A 19,780-nucleotide genomic window follows, 5' to 3' on the forward strand; every position below is an offset into this window, starting at 1 on the left:
GTAAAACTCTTGATGCTGGAGAGATGGCTTCGTGGTTAAGAGCATTAGCTACTCTTCTAGATCTTCCAAAGGACCTGAGTTTGATTCCTAGCATTCATATGATGGCTCACAACTGTCTTTAACTCCAGTTCCAGGAGATCCAATGCCCTCTTCCGGCCTCCACAGGTACTAGGCACTCACATGGTGTACAATACGCAAGCCAACCAACCAGTCATACACATAAAATCATAAATATCTTACAAGTAAAAATCTTACAAAATTCCAAATAAGAATTTTGAATGCTAAATCTAAAGAATGTCAGTACAATACATGTACAAAAGGATGTCACTATGTAAAGTTTAACATACTACACAAAATGGTAGAGGAAAACATTTGCTAGTTTGTCAAAATAAGTGACAAACAGGAGACCAAACACTATTTGATTCCACTCAGGTGACCTAACTAGAACAGGTAATTCACAAGGACACAAAGCAGAGGTTACCAAAAGGGAATTCATGTTCAGCATGAGGAACGTTTAGATACAGTGATGATGAGTACACAGCATTGTGTACAATACCACTGAAGTGTGTAAATAAAGAAATAAATGACAAATACCGTCGCAATTGTAAAGACTGGCTAAAATGAAAACAATCACATGACACACTATGCTTTTTAAAGTTATGGACATGCAAATATGACATCATGAGGAAGAAGGATGCACTGACCTCAGGAGTGCAATTATGTCTAGAGACAAAGGAAAGGGGAGGGGTTACAAACAGCCCCAAAGGAGATGAACTGTATAGATGATAAACTGTGCAACACTCCCTCAAGCAGCTAATGCTCCTTTTTTCTTTTCTTTTCTTTTTTTTTTTTTTTTGAGACAGGGTTTCTCTGTGTAGTTTTGGAGCCTTTCCTAGAACTCATGCTATAGCCCAGGCTGGCCTCAAACTCGCAGAGATCCGCCTGCCTCTGCCTTTGCCTCTGCCTGAGGGATTAAAGGCATGTGCCACCCCCCAGCACAGCTAATGCTCTTGACCACCAAGCTCTCTCTCCAGCATCAAGAGTTTACTTGTAACTGAGACCACTGCATACTCTTTGTGAGTTACCTTGGTTGTGGCGGACCAGCCCCCACACTTATTCACCCCAGGAACTCTTGAGGAACTCTAGTGAGAAATAGAAAAGGGAGAGAGAAACAGAGAGAAAACACAGGATAGACTCGGGTGGGCCTGGATCCTTATCCACCGGCCCAGAACTTTATTCTAAAGTCTATTTATAACAACGCCAAGGGGTGGAGCAAAAGACCTCCCCCTTGCTAGTTACGGTCAAGTGTAGACCATCTCAGACACCTGGTACCCAGGCCTGTGGTCCAATCAACCTCTTATGCAGTCCTGCTGGATACAGCCACTAGGAAACCTAGTGGGTTCCAACATTTGGTCATGTTTTTGGTATCAGGTTATGTTACCTCACTGAATGACTTGGACACCTCACTTTCCTCTTTTCTTTTTGGCATTTTAAGAGATATTTGAAAAATATCTGAAATGCTAAATGTTTCAGAGTTTTTCATATTTTAAATATTTGAATAGGCTATAGCTATTGAGCTATAGGCTATTGAGCATACTTAATTTGAAAATTTAAAATGCTCTGAAACATGAAACTTTTTGAGTGACATATGCTTAATAAGTTTCAGATTTGGAGCATTGTGTATTTTGGTGAGGCATGCTGAGCCTATATGTAATTCTCATTAAAAACAAATTTTTGTCAAATATGTCTAATCTGCATACTAAACACAAGAGCAGTAGGATACTAGTCTATCATGTGAACAAATTATAAATACCTAGTGTGAATCCATAGACTGACTTGTAACTGGGCATTTTCCAATCCTTCTCTCAACCCATAAGTCTATGCCCCTGGGCTGGAATAAGAAAAGTAGTTCTTGGAGCATGAGAACTCTAACCCAAGGCAACTCTCATACACCAAGACGGTTCTGCATCCACCAGTTAGGTAGCTCTTATTCCAAATGCTTGAGACCAAAGTTTATTGGTTTTTTTCCCCCCTTCAGATTTTTGAGTATTTGCCAACCTTAAATACAAAGACTTTTAAAATATACACACTATATTATACATAAGATAAGTATGTATAATAGTTTCAGTGAGTCTCTGCTTTGCGGACCCATCACTTGAGATCTGGTGTAAAGTTTTACATCTATGGCATCAAATCAGGGCCAGAGTTGTTTAGATTTTATGTCAGCTATTGATGGTCTGAAATGCTGGAGTAAGGAAGACAAAGACGACTGTAAGGCAGCTAGACAGGAATTAGCAGGCTTGGAGGCCACTCAAAATGGACCCTTCCCTCATGATCAGCTTTCACCATGAGAAGGTGGAGGTTCAGGGAACACTAAGACCCATTAAGGGAAAGCTGCTTCCTCCTGGTCATCTTCTGGCCCTGAGTGGAGACATAACATTTTATCTATTCATTTATTCATCCATCCATCCATTCATTCATTCATTATTAGATGAGTGGAGACATGACATTTTATTCATTCATTCATTCATTCATCCATCCATCCATTCATCCATCCATCCATTCATTCATTCATTCATTCATTATTAGATGAGTGGAGACATGACATTTTATTTGTTTGTTTGTATGTATGTCTATTTTGGTCTCTCTATGTATCTCTGGCTGTCCTGGAACACGCCGTGTAGTCCAGGCTGGCCTTGAACTCACAGAGATCTGTCTGCTCATCATTCCAAAGAAGAGAACATTATATACTACAATCCCCTCCCTTAAGAGTAAATCCACTATTAACTGTAAAGGATAACCATGCTACAATCCACAGACCCAAAGAAGCTAAGTAACAAGGAAGGCTCAAAGGGGAATTCATGAATCTCACTGTGAAGGGGAGACAGAATAGACATCACTGGTGGACAGGGGGAGGGGAGAGGGAGGGGATTGAGAAGGTGTTGAGTGGGGGCGGGAGGGGGGGGGGTGAGCATGGGAACAGGTGGTTTCAGGTTGGGGGAGGATGAAGGGAGAGTACCAGGAAAGACAACTGGAATCAGGGGCATCTCTGAGATGAGCTAGAAACCTAGTGCAATGGAAACTCCCAGAAACCTATGAGGGTGACCCTAGCTTAGACTCCTAGCAATGGGAGATATGGAACCTGAATCAGCCATTTCTTATAAGCAAGCAAGACTTCCAGTGGAGAGACTGGGACCCCAACCCAGGCACATAACCTCTGACCTACAATTTGCCCTGTTTACAAGATATGCTGGGACAAAGGTAGTACAAAAGTTATGGGAGTGTCAACCAATGACTGGTCCAGCTTGAGACCCATACTATGAGTGGGAACCCACCCCTGACACTGCCTGGAGGGCTAGGACCCAGAGGTTGGACAGCCCACAGACCTAGGATAGAACCAAACACGACTGGCAAAAAAGAAAAAAGTCAATGAAACGATTCCTAATGATATTCTGCTATGCTCATAGACTGTTCCCTAACCCAACTGTCATCAGAGAGGCTTCACCCAGCAACTGATAGAACAGATGCTGACCCACAGCCAAAGATTAGGTGGACCTCAGGAAATCCTGTGGAAGAGGGGGAGGAAGGATTATGGAAGCCAGAGGGGCCAAGGACATCACAATAAAACTTACAAAATTAACTAACCTGGGCTCATGGGGGCTCACAGAGACTGAACCACCAACCAGACAACTTGTATGGGACTAATCTGGACCCTCTGCACATGTGTTGCAGCTGTGTGGCTTGGTCTTCTTGCAGGACACCTGGCAGAGGGATCAGGAGCTGTCTCTGATTCTGTTGCCTGCTCTTGGGACCCTTTCCTCCTGCTGAGTTGTCTCGTCCAGTCTTAATAGGAGAGGAGGTGCCTAGTCTTGCTGCAACTTGATATGCCATGGCTGGCTGATATACATGAGTGGCCTGCACTTTTCTGAAGGAAGGTAGAGGAAGTGGATGGGGGGGTGGGGGTGGGAAGGATTGGAAGGAGAGAAGGGAGGGAGAGGAAACTGATAAGGCTGGGAAAAAATTAACTGGTTAATTAATTTTAAAAAAAGAGAAAGAAAAAGGATTATAGTAAAGAAAAAAAAAAGTTAATCCACTGGGCTTGCCAATTACTTAGGAACACCGATTTACCTAAGACGTGTTAAGGAGATGGGGAGGGATAATTATCTCCTTTTTGAGATAATGGCCTCACACATCCCAGGAGCCCTTCTCTTATGGCAGTTGCTCACAAATACTCACTGCTAAACCTGCCACTTTTCTGAGGCGAAACTCAAGAGTTTACTTTCCCTTTGCCCTCTGTGTCTAATGTTGGGATGCTGACCACACTCTCAAGCACACTCTCGCGATGTTCTAGGATCTCTCACTGTTGTCTCTGTACACACACCCTCGGCCCTTGCTGCAGCTGCTACACATCTCCATTGCTGACCTGAACTCAAACACTTGACTTTCACTCTTTCCTCTTCTCCGACTCTCTCCTCCTAGCAGCTGCTGGGACTTACAGCTTGGCAATCCTGTGGTTTTTCTCTCAAGTTCTCAAGTTTGATAGTGTGTTTTTAGTTTATTTTTACCAAGGACTAAGAACCTGTAAAAGAGAATTCTAATTCCTCAGTAACATCTGTCTTGTTCAATTCTATGTTCGAAGATGCAGTAAACTTGCAGAACACAAAGTCAAACACATATAAAAACATCAGTGCTGCTACTCAGAAATGGCAAACTATTTTTTAATGGAGTCTTTCATGTGTGGGCATTGCCTGCATGTGTCTGTGCACCACTTGTGTATCTGCTGCCCATGGAAGCCAGAGGAGAGAACAGGACCCAGCAGGACTGCAGTTATGGAGGGCTGTGGGAAACCATGAGTGCTGGGATTCAAACACGAGTCTTCTGAAGAGCAGCTAATGCTCTCAACTACTGAACCATCTCTCCAGCTCCTGTTTATGTATTTAATTTATAAACGGATTTACTCTTGGGTGGAGTGTGTGTTGCATGTGAATGTACAGAGTACATGCACCTATCCACGCAGAAGCTGGAAGATGTTTGTATCTTCCTCTATTACTCTCTGTTTTATTATCTGGAATGGAGTTTCTTGTTGAACCCAAAGCTCACAGTTTTGGCAGAGCTGACTGGCCAGCAAGCTCAAGATAATCCATCCATCTCCGACCTTCAAATGCTGAGGTTACAAGCACTCACAGCTATGCCCAACTTTTAGATGGCAGCTGGAAATGTGAGTTCATGTTCTTTTGCCTTCAAAGCAAGTGCTCCTACTCACCGAGCCATGTCCCAGACTCACTAATGTCAAGTTATTAGAAATAGAAATCAGGGAAACAACCTCATTTACTAGAACCTTAAAATTAATACCTAGGAATAAATTTAACCAAAAAGATAAAAACTTCCTATAATAAACAGTATAAAATACTGATACAAAACTTGAAAAGAAGGGCTGGAAAGATGGTTCAAGCTGTTAAAAATACTTGCTATTCTTCCAGCGGACCTGAGTTTGGATCCCAACAGCTAAGTTGGGTGGCTCACAGCTTGCCTGTAATTCCAGCTCTAGGAGATCCAATGTCCTTTCTGGCATCCACAGGCACTAGCACACATGTGACTGGCTGGCAAGCAGGCAGGCACACATGCACACAAGCACTCAAGCATTCTAAAAGATGGTTTATTAAAGAGGAAGAGTAGAGGTCAGAACCTTATGAAGTCTTTCTCCAACACCTATCCTACACTCAGACTATTAAATAGTGCACACTTAGATTTAAGAATGCAAATGACCCTAGGAGTTGTTAGATTCCATTTTAACGAGAGAATATGAGTTAGTGTAAATAAATGCACAAGTAGAATGACCTGTCTCTGATAACTGGGTGTAGGGGGCACAGATGTCCTTGTACTCACAGATAAGCACTAGGAAAATCAGGAATGTTGAACACACAAGGTTGTCTATTCAAAGGAGGAGATATATAACCTGTTTTCTGACCACAAGGCTGAGAACTAAGGTGGTTAACAGGCGAGGCAACCTCTGTGCTATCTGTAGGGCCAGGCCACATCTGGCTCCCCCAGGCTCCCACATACAGGACCAGAAGTGGTTAACAGCCTAAGTGACCTCTGCACTATCTACATGACTGTTAAGAGCACTTGTCATACCAGAGCCTCCCCTAGGCCCTTAGGGTAACACATGTAACCTATCTATAGAACCCACTTTCATGCAAGAAGTGACAGGTACTTTGAAAAGAATTTTGATCGAATTATGCCTTAAGCTTTATTGTGGACATGGGCTTGTGTTACACCAGGAAACTTTTTTCCAAGTACTATACTTAAATATGCTTAAAATTAACTGCCCAGTGCCAGACTCTGGAAGTTTGAACCAACGCTGACTACTGAGTCATGTTGAACTGGATTTCCTTCTTGCTTCAAGTGGATCATTACTCTGCTGGCCATGGTATTTTCGGAGACCCCCAAACATGGTTTATTTGTAATCAACTCTGAAAAGGAGAGGCCATTAGGAGCTTTGGTTATCAGTGGGGGTGGGGATGAGGGTGGCAGACTACCTAAGTAAGACATCTCTGCAGGGTCACCCTAAGAGACGAAAACTACAGGAAGGCTTTAGAAAAATGGAGAGGAATCGGAAAAGTACAGTACAGTGAGAAAGACACAAAAATTTTCACCTGAAAATAAGCAAGTTTTAGAAAAAAAGAAAAAAGCCTTGCAGAAAATGTTATGTCTTCCTGGGCACGTAATTCCAAAACTCAGAGGTTAAGGCACGAAGGTCACTATTTCAAGGCCAACCTGGCCTACAGTGTGGCCCTGACTTCACACATTAAAAAGATTATTATGCTCCATGTAACAACTAGATAGCATAGAATAAAATTACATTTGAAAAGTTAAGCTCTAGGAAGCAAAAATGCTAATCCCATTTAAAACTGGTATCTATACATTTACAATATTCTGGAGAAACAAATTTCAGGTGACAAGTTTCAGCTCAGTCCACTTACCTGTGTACATGAGAGAAGACAGCGGATACCGCAAGCCGAGTGCCTCCTCGGTAAAGGAGTCAACAAAGTCCTCCAGCATATGAAGCCCCAAATCTTTTCCTCTGTATTTCTTTCTTATAAACATTGTATCAAGAACTGGCAGTTGGTAACTCTGAGTAAGAAATGAGGCACATAAGCTTCCTGCAGTAGTAAGAGAGATCAAAGAATTGTACACATTAAACTACACATACATTTAGTAAATATGAGTTAATGTTTCTGAATAGTTTTCCCCTTATGTTAAGAGGCACATCAAAGAAATGCATATATTCTATAATATAAAGTGTTATACACTCGAATGTATACATGTGATAAGAAGAATAAATAGCTGTTATTTTATGTTTTCTAATGGTCAAGCAATATAAGACAAATGGCCGATTCTGTTTCATGACCTGCATACTTGACTCTGACTACATGTATATAACAGTATCTTTAGACATAACCCTAACCTTCTCCCTGTCTTTATCATGGACTGAAACTGCTAAAACCATGAGCCAAAAATAAATCTTCCTTCAGTTGCTTTTGTTCAAGTATGTGGTCACAGCAACCAGTAAGTCTGACTAGAACACTACATAAGACATTGTTACTTGGTCCTAAGAAATGAAGTGTTGTAGCTGGAGAGATGGCTCAGCAGAGGACCTGGTTTAGTTCCCAGCACCCGCATGATGGCAACCTCTAACTCCGGTTTTGGGGATCCAATGCCTTCCTCCTCTGAGAACACCAGACATGCTCATGATGTATATACATACATGAAAACAAAACAGTAATACAGATATAATGAGTAAGTAAGTTTTTTAAAGAAGTATTGATACACACTACAATATATATGAGATTTGAGATTTAGAAAAAAAAAAAGAAAGAAAAAAGCTAGATACAAGCCACATGATATATGATCTAAACTAATTACTGGTTGCCAAAGACTGGAAATGGAAGTGACTCCTATTGTATACAGTTTTGTCTTTTGCAGTTAAAAAAATTATTTAAAATTGGTGAGATGTGATACATTTGAAATGGGTGAACTGCGTGGTATGCGAATATACAAAAATGTTATTTAAAATACAAATAGCAATTTACACATTTGATGTATACTATTTATAACCAAATTCTGTCGAGACAATCTGAAAACACATTCCCTCAAGTTTACCCATTTTCTGACTTTCTCAGTTAAGTCTCACTACCCATGTGTCCAGTTACTCGCCCTGGCTCTTTCTACACAGTCCACAACAACAATCAGGAATCCTGAAGCAGTAGCAGTAACAATACTTGGGGCCTTGTTTTCTCTGCCCAGGGTACAACACTGCTCAACAGGCCTTCCAAACAGCCTCGTCACTAAACCGTCAACCCTACCACTATGCATTATATTGGTAAGTTGTTGTGAGCTGCTTCTGCTCACTGAGAAGCTAGCTCTTGGTAGAGCTGTCCCGGTCCTGCCCCATTTCAACCCTAAACATGTCTGTCTCACAGGATCCTCTAAGGCCCTTGTCTGGAGATGTGTGTCTGGAGATGTGTGTCGTCGTTGTTGTCGTCCCCACCCCCCTCCAAAAAAAAAAAAAAAAAAAAAAAGCAAGAACACTGTGACAGGGAGAGAAGAGAACAAAACAGCCCAAAGGTAAAAACATCACATTCTTAAATACAGGTAAACAAAGGTTAGACACTTCCAACAGATGTCACTATTGTTAATCCCATGATATAAGAACAGAAGAGAAGCCAGGCAGTGGTGGCACACACCTTTAATCCCAGCACTCAGGAGGCGAGGCAGGCGGATCTCTGTGAGTTCCAGAAACTCATCCCTGGAGAGAAAGCTAACAAGGAATTCCAGCTGACTGTCTCAACTTCCCCAGTTGGTCTCAGCTGGTTATCCTAAGCACTACAGATGTGATGATGTCATTGCTATCTGTTGGAGCCTTACTGGGGAAACTCTGCTCTGCCAGGGACTCTCTTACCTGGAGCTCCAGCTGGCTGCCTTAATAAGGCTTCCCCACCGGGCTTCTGATGGATCTAATGACATTACTGTTAGCTGTTATTTGTTCTCTTACTTGGAAGCCTCAAAGGGGGAGATGACATGGGACACTCTCTGTCAAGACACACTCTAGCTACCTGCCCCAATGGGGCTTTCTCAACTGATTTCTACTAGATATTTTAAGTACCTTATTTAATGATGTTTTGCTATCTATCTATGACTTACTGTTATCTGCTCTTACTGCGGCTTGCAATGTATTCAATAAACTCGCTCATTCAAAACCAAAACCAAGGGGCTGTGGAGATTGATCAGTGGTTAAAAAAGCTTGTTCTTGGAAGGGACCTGGGTTCAGCTTGCAGCGCCCATATGGTAGTTCATAACAATCCTTAACTCTAGTTCCACTGGATCTATTCCCTCTTCTGACCTGTGTGGGTACCAGGCATGTACATGGTGCACATACATACATGCAGGCAAAAACATTCATACATATCAAATAAAAAATAAACTAAAAGCATGACTATTGTAGGTCATTCTCCAGACTAAACAGAACAGCTGCCCTCTCTGGGCACCCTTTACCTGGATTCCCACAGAGATGTCTGGTGTCTTTTGAAAGAGCAAACAGAATGATGTTAACCTCCATCCTGAAATCCCTTCACCAGAGAGCAGAATTAGCTATTTCTTTGGCCTAGAGAGACCTTTTAAGATATAACCCCTACCCTCTCCAAATTCTACCACTCACTCTCTATAAACCAGGCTTGGTAGCCATCTGCAATTTCTGAAGCATTCAAATCTGCTTCTCACTTTCAATTTCAGCCTGAAAGTCTCTTCAGACACTTTGCACTTCCTGTCACCCCAACAGTTCATTCAGAAAAGCTTCTCCTACACCTTCTCCTCCCCCACACTCTCGGCTGCTCTTTACCCTCTCTTCCTCTAAAATCTTAGTTCCTCGAGGACGGAAGCTTACAAAATTCTTATTCTCAACTTGTCCCTCTTATTCTTTTCCTCTTCCCTAACCCTTTCCTCATCTGTATGGCACCTAAAAATAACATGAAGAAATGCACTCCAAGAATGCTAGTCAAGATCTAAGCGCAGAAATCACAAACCTATTCTGCCACACTGAGCAGCTTCCTCTTCTCACGGAACCCTTCTTTGATCCTTCACCGTCCTACAACCAGCTAGCATCTCATGAAAGGGGCTGCGTGGGGCTATCTTTCCCACGCTGTATGATGTAAATGTCAAACAAACTAGGTGATCATCCTTTATGCTTTTTAAGTCAGTTAAGCAGTAGCTATTCTAAAGAAACCAACCTGAAAAACATAGTAAGGGTATAGTTTTGGCTTTAGTAATACTTCTGCTCACAATTATCCAGAAGGTATTTCAAATTCCCGGACACTGTCTAACAAGCCAGATTAAATTTTACTGACTTAACACACAAAAACTACTACTACTCATCCTCAGCCGGCTGAAACTCAGCCAACCCCATGGCAGGCAGCGTGAGTTCGCTGCACTCTATTCTGGAAATCCCCATCCCATTTTCTTCTGGGTTTCTACTCCTACAGCTCTCACTTGGGCCCTTCTCTCATCGGAACTACTAGAGATCTAAGGACTTCCTGACTTCAAAAATAACTTTCCTACCTACAATCAGGTGTTACAAAAACCATGTCCCTAATGCGTTCTTCGATAGCTTCATGGACAATAAAATGTCATCTATTTTAATATGGCCTTTATGACCCTTCCCAAGGGGCTCTTCCCTTTCACCCCTCCAGCTTTTCGGTGCTTTGTTCTGTAGTAAGATTCTTCTCTTTATTCTTTGCAATGTTTTAGTTCCACAAGCTTATTCCAACACACCCTGTACATTTGTAACTCTCCTTTATATACTTAGGACCCATGCATGTGACTACTGGCATGGCCCTTTCCCTTGCCTACACCTCTAGTTCCTGATCATCTAGTGACCCTCCAGAGACCCTTGTAAATACCCTTCTGAGTGGTACTTCCTTTAGGCAGGATTAAGTGTTTAATCTTCACCAGGTGCTCTTGCTAATGCATCAAACACATCACTCATCAACAGGAATGATGCAGAGGTGTCTACTGACTAGTTTTTCATTGTTTTGCTTCAGTGGGGGTTATTTTGTCTCCTTCACTAGATTTTGGGTGCTTTGAGGGATGAAACCATGTTTGTCTGCACTGAGTCACCCCTACCTCCCCAGAAAGCAGAGCCCTTACTGGGAGCATTTGTTTTTTTCAGACAGCTAGACATGCCCCAAAGAACACATCTCATTTTCAAAGATAAGTTCCCTAGCAAAAGAGTACCAGAAAAATCATAAATTCAAAGTCATCTTGAGCTACACAGTAAATTAGAGGCCAGCCTGGAATATAATGAAGCTTTCTGGGATAGAAAGCCCAAAGAGGAATTCAGTTGAAGAAAACACATGCTTCGTGGCAGACAAAGCTGCCATGATTTAAATTTACCTCTGTCCTGTCCTGTCCACAACCACACTGTTTCTCTTAGGTCTCTAGCAGAGTACATTTATGCTGCTACAACAGAATCCCTAAGACTGGGTGGTTTTTTTGTTTTGTGGTTTTTTGTTTTGTTTTTTTGGTTTTTGGTTTTTAGAGACAGGGTTTCTCTGTATAGCCCTGGCTGTCCTTGAACTACTTATGTAGACCAGGGTGGCCTCAAATTCAGGGATCCACCTGCCTCTGCCTCCCAAATGCTGGAATTAAAAGTGTGTGCCACCATGCCTGGTTGAGACTGGGAAATTAATAAAAAGAATTGTATTTCTCAACATTTTTGAGTCTGGAAAGTCAAGTAAAAGGGCTTCTTCACACCTCTGGTGAAGGTGTGGTGGAGACCGTCGCTGCAGGAACAGCTGCTGTGTCTGTGTGTGTGGTGGGCTTTCTGATGTGTCATAGCAGCAAAACCTAATATAAATACTTCATTATTTTTAGTCTCCCACCTCTTCTTGACCTAGTCAAATTCCAAAGAAGGATTATTTTTGCTCATTAACCACTAAAATTATCTTGAAATAACATATATTCACATATCTGTAGCTAGAAGTTTTCCTGTGTCCCACCCAGTCTGCAGCCACTCAGACCCAAGTAAACACACAGAGGCTTATATTAATTAAAATTGCTCAGCCATGGGTCAAGCTTTTTGCTAGCTAGCTCTTACATCTTAAAGTAGCCCATAACTATTAATCTATGTACTGCCACATGTTCCGTGGCTTTACCTGAGTCCCATTACATGTTGCTCCTTGGGCGGCTCGCTAGTGTCTCCTGACTCAGCCTTCCTCTTCCCAGAATTCTCCTTGTCTGTTTATCCCGCCTATACTTCCTGTCTCGCTACTGGCCAATCAGCATTTTATTAAACCAGTGTACAAAAGCATTATTCCACAGCACATACCTTCATGGCATCTAAAATTTTCTTTAGCTTCACAAATGACATAATTTCTGACATACTGTCAATATTAAATTTTGTAACTATTTTAAAAGTAATTTTAGACATAGAGTGGCAAAGCCAGGGCCGGGGAGATCGCTCGGTAGCTAAAGTGCTTACAGGATAAGCCTGATAACCCGAGTCTGATCCTGGAACCCAGGCAAAGCGGAAGGAAAGAGCTACCTAGTTAAGCTGTCCTCTGTCCTCTGTCCACAGCAGGCCCATGACCTGACCCCATAATAGTAACAAATAAAAGTCATTTAAAAGAGCTTCAAAACCATTACCAAGTGTTCCCATGTACCCTTCCCCAAGCTTTACCAATACAAACATCTTATATAGCCAGAGTATTATCAAAGCCAGAAATTTAACATGTTTAATACATAGGATTTGCTAAACTGACTTTAAATTCCAACAGTTTTACGAATGACCTTTCCAGTTTCAGAAAGGTTTCAAAGGTTCTGCCATGTAAACTGAGTTGCTTCCTCCAGACCACATTGGCATCTCAGAATGCAATCACTCCATACCTCCCCTTTTCTAAAAAGGCCATGAGAGAGGTGGACAGGAGGATGAGATGGGGGAGTATGGTCTATCTCTACAATCCGCTGAAATTTACTCCCCACTATAAAATATTAAGAATTAGTACCAACCCTGGTGTGATGACACACGCTTTAACCCCAGCACTCAGGAGGAAAAGGCAGGAGGATCTTTGGGAGTTTGAGGCCTACCGGATCTATATAGTGAGTTCCAGGCCAATCAGAGCTACACAAACTGTCTCTGTCTTAAGAGTTAGGACCAGGTGGTGATCAGGGCCAGGAGTGGTAGTGCAGCATGCCTTTAATCCCAGCACTCGGAAAGCAGAGGCTGGGGGTGGTGGTGGGGTGGTCCAGTGAGGTGGCTCAGAAGGTAAAGGTGCTTGCTGCCAAGCCTGACTTGAGTGCTATCCCTAAAACCCACAAGGTGAAAGGCGAGAACTGACTCCCACAAATTGTCCTCTGACCTCCACACATGCACTGAAGCACGCGCACATGACCTCTGTACATGCACTGTGGTGTGTGCGCTCACACTCACACTCACACATATACACACACATACATACACACACACACACACACACACACACACACACACAAAGATTAAAAAGATTTGACCTTACAGCTACAGGTATATCTTTTTTTTTCCCTACTATGTATGTGGGGAGGGAAAGAAAGCAAGAAAGAAGGTACGAGTGTGTCAGTTTTTCTTTGGGACAATTTCTCAAAATAATTTTAGTTATGCTTCAGTTTCCTTTAGAGAAAAAGCACAACCTTGAAATACAGGTACTTACTGACCTAAAGGCTGGCATAAACACCCTTAATCCCACTGCTACCCAGCAGAGGGAGCCAGAGCTTAAAAGGAAAAGCATACAGTGAAGACAGAAATGAGAAAGAATGGGAATGCTGAAGTTAGGGGGGGCTGCTGCAGCACCTCCCTGCTCTGGGATATAAAATGGAGCTGATAACCAGGACAGCAAGTGCAGAGCCCAGGCCCCAGGAGAGAACGGAGTCCCAAGACAGTCAAAGGAAGAATGGCATACTCAGAGTTACCCTGATCGTCAGAGTAAGAAGACCTTTCCTCAAAAAAACAAAACTAAAACAATGAATTTGCATTTATTTTAAGCATTCTAAGTAGAAATGGCAATGCACATAGGCCATGTGGGTTTAATAAGTAATAGGAACAGCAGCAGAAATCAAAAGAGCACCTTTAAGTGGAAGGAGGAGACAGATGCGAGGCTCCAAGGACAGAGGGGAAATGACAATCTCCTCTGTCTCTACAGAAAGGTCATCTTCTGTGTCTAAGGTCTAAGTCTTTACTCTTCAAAAGACTTTCCTAACAATCCTCTCTCATGGACAGTAGAACTGTGACACTTCTAAGAAATCCTAAGTGCAAGCATGGCAATTTGCACTCTGGGGGTTAAGACACTGACAGAGCTGGGGGTCAAAGTGGAGATTTCTGTAACACAGTTTAAGGAACGTGGAAAACTCACCTGTAGGCTTAACTGAGTAAAACCCAACAGCCTCTCCTTTCTTCCAGAGAATCTTAGCATAGTCAGTACTGCTATGGCACAGGAATGGGATCTCATTTCTCTCCATTTCCTGTTTTCTATAAATAACTCGGTTGAGAACATACAGAACCACTCTTTCTCCAAGAGTGCTCACCTACAAAGAGAGTCAAAGAGCAGGCACAGCGGTTACAATATGCAGCTATCAGGAAACACCATCACCTTGTTCCCAGCTCCCACAGCTCCTACTGACCTACAGAGCACTTCAAAGACGATGTCAACACAATTTGAAAACATTCTATTATCATAGAATCAAGGCTAATCACTCCTAACAAGAACAGCCCACTCCCACAAACACATTTTACACATGGGATACTGCCTTGCAGCAAATTCTAAAACAGGCAAAACAGGTCGCAAGGCCCACACTGCCCAGCATCTCACTCAGTATCTTCATGATTCTAGCTGGCCAGATCCAAGGGGTCTCTCTGGCCTTAACTACTGTCCACCACTACATACTCTGCTTCAATCCTCTTTAATCCCATTCCTGACCCTATATTTAAAAAAAAAAAAAAAAATTGTTTTTAAACCAGTACTATTCCCAGGAAACTTGCAGAACAATGACATCATTTCATGAACTAGCCCTTGAGGAAGGCACCTTTCCTTTTTCAGGTGAAACGTCCCTTTGATAGGGCTGTCCCTGCTACAGGATACCCAGCCCTCCACCCACACCCCACTTTGCTAGAGCAGATGAGCAATTATGGTGGCAGCGGGGACGTCCAGTGAAACGCATCTGGGCCCAGGACGAAAACAGGCCAGCTCTCACTAGCAGAGCCATACCATCACAGGTACTGCAGTTAGACCAGCCTTCTGCTGTTAATGTCAGCTTCCCCACAGACATCTCTAATGTAGAAACAAGACTACTGTTGATAAAGTCTGTTTTCCTCCAAGTCCCCTCAAAGCAATGGTTCTCGACCTTCCTAATGCTGTGACCCTTTAACACAGTTCCTCATGTTGTGGTGACCCCCAACCAAAAAATTACTTCATTGCTACTTCATAGCTAATTTTGCTACTGTTATGAATCATAATGTAAATATCTGATATGCAGCCCCTGTGAAAGGGTCATTTGACCCCCAAAGGGGTCGCAAGCCACAGGTTTAGAGTCACTGCCTTAAAGGAAAAAAAAACTTTGTTCTGATCATTTGTGCAGAAAAAGAAACTCACTATATGCACACACTGCTCCAAAATTAAATACCCCTGGCAGGGGCTCTCCCAAGCCAAGTAATACAGGAAATGACAGAACCACTCATCTCTAATTGACAAGGCCACATCTTTATGTAGCAGTAACCAACATAAAACTCCCTCTCACACTGAGATGAAATCTACTTTCCAATGGCTATTCTTTGATAATATGAAGCCACATAGAGTATCAACATTTGAAGATAGCCATTATGTTCTTCTCAATTTTATACCAATGTAACCTCAACTACTGAAGAAATAGAATAAAGTCAGTTGAGAGTAACTTTGGAATGCCCATCCACACCCTTAGGAGGCCTGCAGACCCTCTAATCTCTCTGTTCACACTTGGCATACAGGGCTACAGACCCTCTAATCTCTCTGTTCACACTTGGCATACATTTATTACAAACACTGAAGACACTGTGGAGCTAATGCAAGCTTGTGATCAAGGCTTCTTAGCTTCATTTTACTTCTATTTATCTACAGCCAATTTTCTCACACACATGCGGCTGCTTCAGTCTGAGGGCAGTGTGTAAATGTACAACTCATCTTTCTGAAACACACACACACATACACGTTTCTTTACATCTATTCCTATTTGAATTCATTTGCTCCTGTTTTTGAGACAATGTCTCAATGAAGCCAAGAGTGATCCTGAACTTACTATGTTGCTGAGCATGACCTTAAATTCCTAATCTTCCTGTGTGCCACCTCCCAGGTGCTGGGATTTATAGGCATGGCACCACACCCACTTTATGCAATGCTGGGGATCAGTGCTTGCATACCAGGCAAGCACTCTACCAACCGAGAAGCATCCTGTGTGGTGTTTTGAATGAGAAACGTCCCCCATAGGCTCAGGTATTTGAACACTTGGATCCCAGTTGGGGAGCTATTTGGAGAGGTTTACGTGGTGCAGCCTTGCTGAAGTCCATCACTGGTGATGGGCCTTAGATAACACAGCCCTGACCTACTTCCCGTTGCTTCTGCTTTGGTGCTTGCAGTTCGGGATGTGACTTCTCAGTGTCCTCCTCTGGCCACCATGCATGCTTGCTGTCATGATCCCTGTCATGATGGACTCTTATTTCTTCTGGACCTGTAAGCCCAACAAACTCTTCCTTCCACAAACTGCCCTGGTCATGGTATTTTATCACAGAAAACTGGCTAGTGCACCCAGGTTCCCTCTTTGATTCTGGATTCTGTTTTTCAGAGATTAGTTGCTTCATTCCGCACAGGGACATAGAAAATCGGTAAGCATGCCATTCACATAGCAGTGTGATGAGCAGGACAGAAAGGAGGGAGTCTGGTAGCACGAGCCTGGAGACCTCCACCCATATAACTAGACGTAAGTTGGAGACACGGGGTTGTAATCTTTATTATGTCAATTTAGGGTTACCACAACAAATAAAACAGAAAAAGAAGGTCAGTAACAATAATGTCACTTGCTCAAGGTCATATATTTATAAATAAGCTATTTCCTCCTGTGACTTTACCAATTTCTCCTCATTAGCCAGAATCTGATAGAGCAGCCGGTCCTGGCCCGCCCCTCACTATTTCCCACTTCTCAGAGGTGACAGTGTCACATGGACAGAGATGAAGGCATCCAGTCCACACCTGGAGTCTAGTGTCTCCCAGTGAGTACGAGAGGACAGACACCCATTTGTCCATCTCTAGCCTTTAACCCTCATCTATGTGTTCTCTGAGATGTCACGCCTCAGTTACACTTTAACTCTCGAGAGATCTCCTTTCTTCATATACTCCTCCACTGTCAGCGCTGACAAGTTACACTCTTGCATGGCTATCTACATCTGTTTTATGGCTTTACACATGTTTAAAATCCCTTCTTCCTCTAGAGTAGTTCAAAACTAGGCTGCATTACAAAGTTGGCAGATATCCAGATGTGCATTCTCCCAGCTTCTGTGAGACAGGCCTCTTACTCTGGAATCTAAAGGCATATTCAAGAATAAATACAATATCCAGAAGGGATACTGTTAAGTATATTACTCTCCTAAGACTTTTTTATGAATAAATACAATATCCAGAAGGAAGAACACTCATATATTACCTCCCCAAAATTCCTTTCTTCGAGTCTAATGTCTCTCAGAGTTCAAACTCAAAAAAAGAAATGAGAACAGGAACTGCACAACAGCCTATCTGAGAAGTCAAAATCTGACATGCCTCTGTTCCTTCCACTTCTGTGCTTCAACGGCACCCACGCCAACACACTAGCTTCTCCTCCACCCAGGTCAGGAGCTGAAGTAGAGAGAGGCCTCAGTCAGCTAGCTCTCAGAAAAGGAAGGATCATATAAACAGAGGTCCTGGTTTCACCATAAGAAACCCCAGGAGTTCAGTGTAACTTGGTTATGAAAATGGGGGAAAAGTTCAACAACTTTTGAAACTAGCACTTTACAGGAATCACTGAAGGACGTGATCTGATTACCTGCTTTAGCCCTTCTCTAGAAGGTTCAGATGTTTTCACAATATCGTCAATGGCCCACCACTGGTCAACAAGGTAAAGTGCCACAGCTGAAATACAAAAATGGCCATTAACAATTAAGTCGAAAGTGTCAAAACAGACAATATTGCTACTTGCTATGAAATACACCCATCCTTGCTTGCTTTCCTTTTCCGTCGTGTTGAGAATCAAACCCAGTGCCCCGACATCCAGCTAAGTGCTCTACCATTCAGCTATCCTCCCTCCTCCCCAGACTCTAGACTCACACTGCACATCTTTATTTTACTTCACTACATGTTTATTTTTATTTACTTTATTACATGTTTAATTATAAGCAATTGAGAACTGCATTCTTCTAAACTAAAACTTGAAAAAAGTTTTTACAACCAACTATTTTATGTAGGTTTTTAGTAAAACCCTGACAGTTTGAACTCTAGCTCCTCCATGTACAAAAGTGAAGCAAAGGAGAGACCTGTGAGCGAATCCTCAGGCGCAAACAGAGCAAGGATTCTCTGGGTCTGGTTGCCACCGTAGAGAGGCACAAAGCCCACATTTGACAGGCTGATCGGAATCTGAGACAAAGATGATTCAAGATTAGTGAGAACTTAATGAAAATACATGACAGACAATACCACAGGCAGTGCCGGAGCATGAGCTTTTCTCTGGTGTATTCTAATGTACAGCTTCATTTCATACAATAGTCTCTCCAAAAAAATAAAAACAAACCAGCAGCAATGCAAAAGCGGCTTCTCTTCTGCAAGAATTTTCTTATGGGAGAAATGAAACATTCCTGATGCCAGCCGTGCTGCTGAGGAAAAGCAAGTGTCTCAGGAGAGGGACAGGCTTCTTCTTCCAGTGGAAGAAGCCAGCTGAGTGACCCGACGCTTCAGCGAGATCCACGCACCACTTGACCATCGTTCTGCTTCACTGGCTACACTAACTGTCCACCTGGAGTCAGTCAGAGAACTAAAGACACTGGTGCTGGAGAAGCTGTTTAGTTCTTCACGTCCCGGCAGGTGAGATGGCTCAGTGCGGAACGGAACTTGCTCCTGAGTTTAATCATCGAGTCCCACATGGCAGGAGGAGAGAACTGACTAAAAGCTGCCCTCTGATGTCCACACATGACCACCCCCCCTAATAAAAAGTTTTAGCTCTGGGAGTGAACAAAGAAGCAAGCTCTGAGATCTAGCGATATTAAGAAATCTGGCCACTTCAGTTCATAATGGAATTTAAATGACCCCCAAGTCTTTTTTTTTTTTTGGTTTGTTTTTGTTTTTTGAGACAGGGTTTCTTTGTGTAACAGCTCTCTCTGGCTGTCCGGAAATTTGCTCTGTAGACCAGGCTGTCCTTGAACTCACAGAGATCCTCCTGGCTCTGCCTCCCGAGTGCTGGGATTAAAGTGTGCGCCACCGCCACCCGGCTTAAATGACCCCAAGTCTTAAAGTAACACAGCTTACTGATCAAAATTTGTATTTTTCAATATTACAAAATTTCCAAAGAAGGGAAGAAACAATTCATGATGCAAAAATGTAATTTTGAGCCTTCCTGTTTTTTTTAATTACAAGGACTTTCTAAATTCAGAATTCCAAATCTAACGTAAATTTAAGTGACACCACTTTGACATGGTGTCTTGTCCTAA

General features: G+C 42.6%; 1 protein-coding gene across 1 annotated transcript in view; it reads right to left on the bottom strand.

Moving 5' to 3' along the window:
• Window positions 1-19,780, bottom strand: part of Fam169a (family with sequence similarity 169 member A) — a 54,931-nt gene that overhangs the window by 14,456 nt on the left and 20,695 nt on the right. Inside the window, exons 3-6 of the mRNA XM_059276269.1 lie at window positions 18,614-18,713; window positions 18,127-18,212; window positions 14,439-14,610; window positions 6,984-7,163 (exon numbers count right to left, since the gene is read on the bottom strand). Of these exons, the coding sequence (XP_059132252.1) occupies window positions 6,984-7,163; window positions 14,439-14,610; window positions 18,127-18,212; window positions 18,614-18,713 (538 nt within the window). The remainder of the gene's footprint in view (window positions 1-6,983; window positions 7,164-14,438; window positions 14,611-18,126; window positions 18,213-18,613; window positions 18,714-19,780) is intronic.

The sequence above is a fragment of the Peromyscus eremicus genome, chromosome 11, assembly GCF_949786415.1.
Source record: "Peromyscus eremicus chromosome 11, PerEre_H2_v1, whole genome shotgun sequence".
Taxonomy (NCBI): Eukaryota; Metazoa; Chordata; class Mammalia; order Rodentia; family Cricetidae; genus Peromyscus; species Peromyscus eremicus.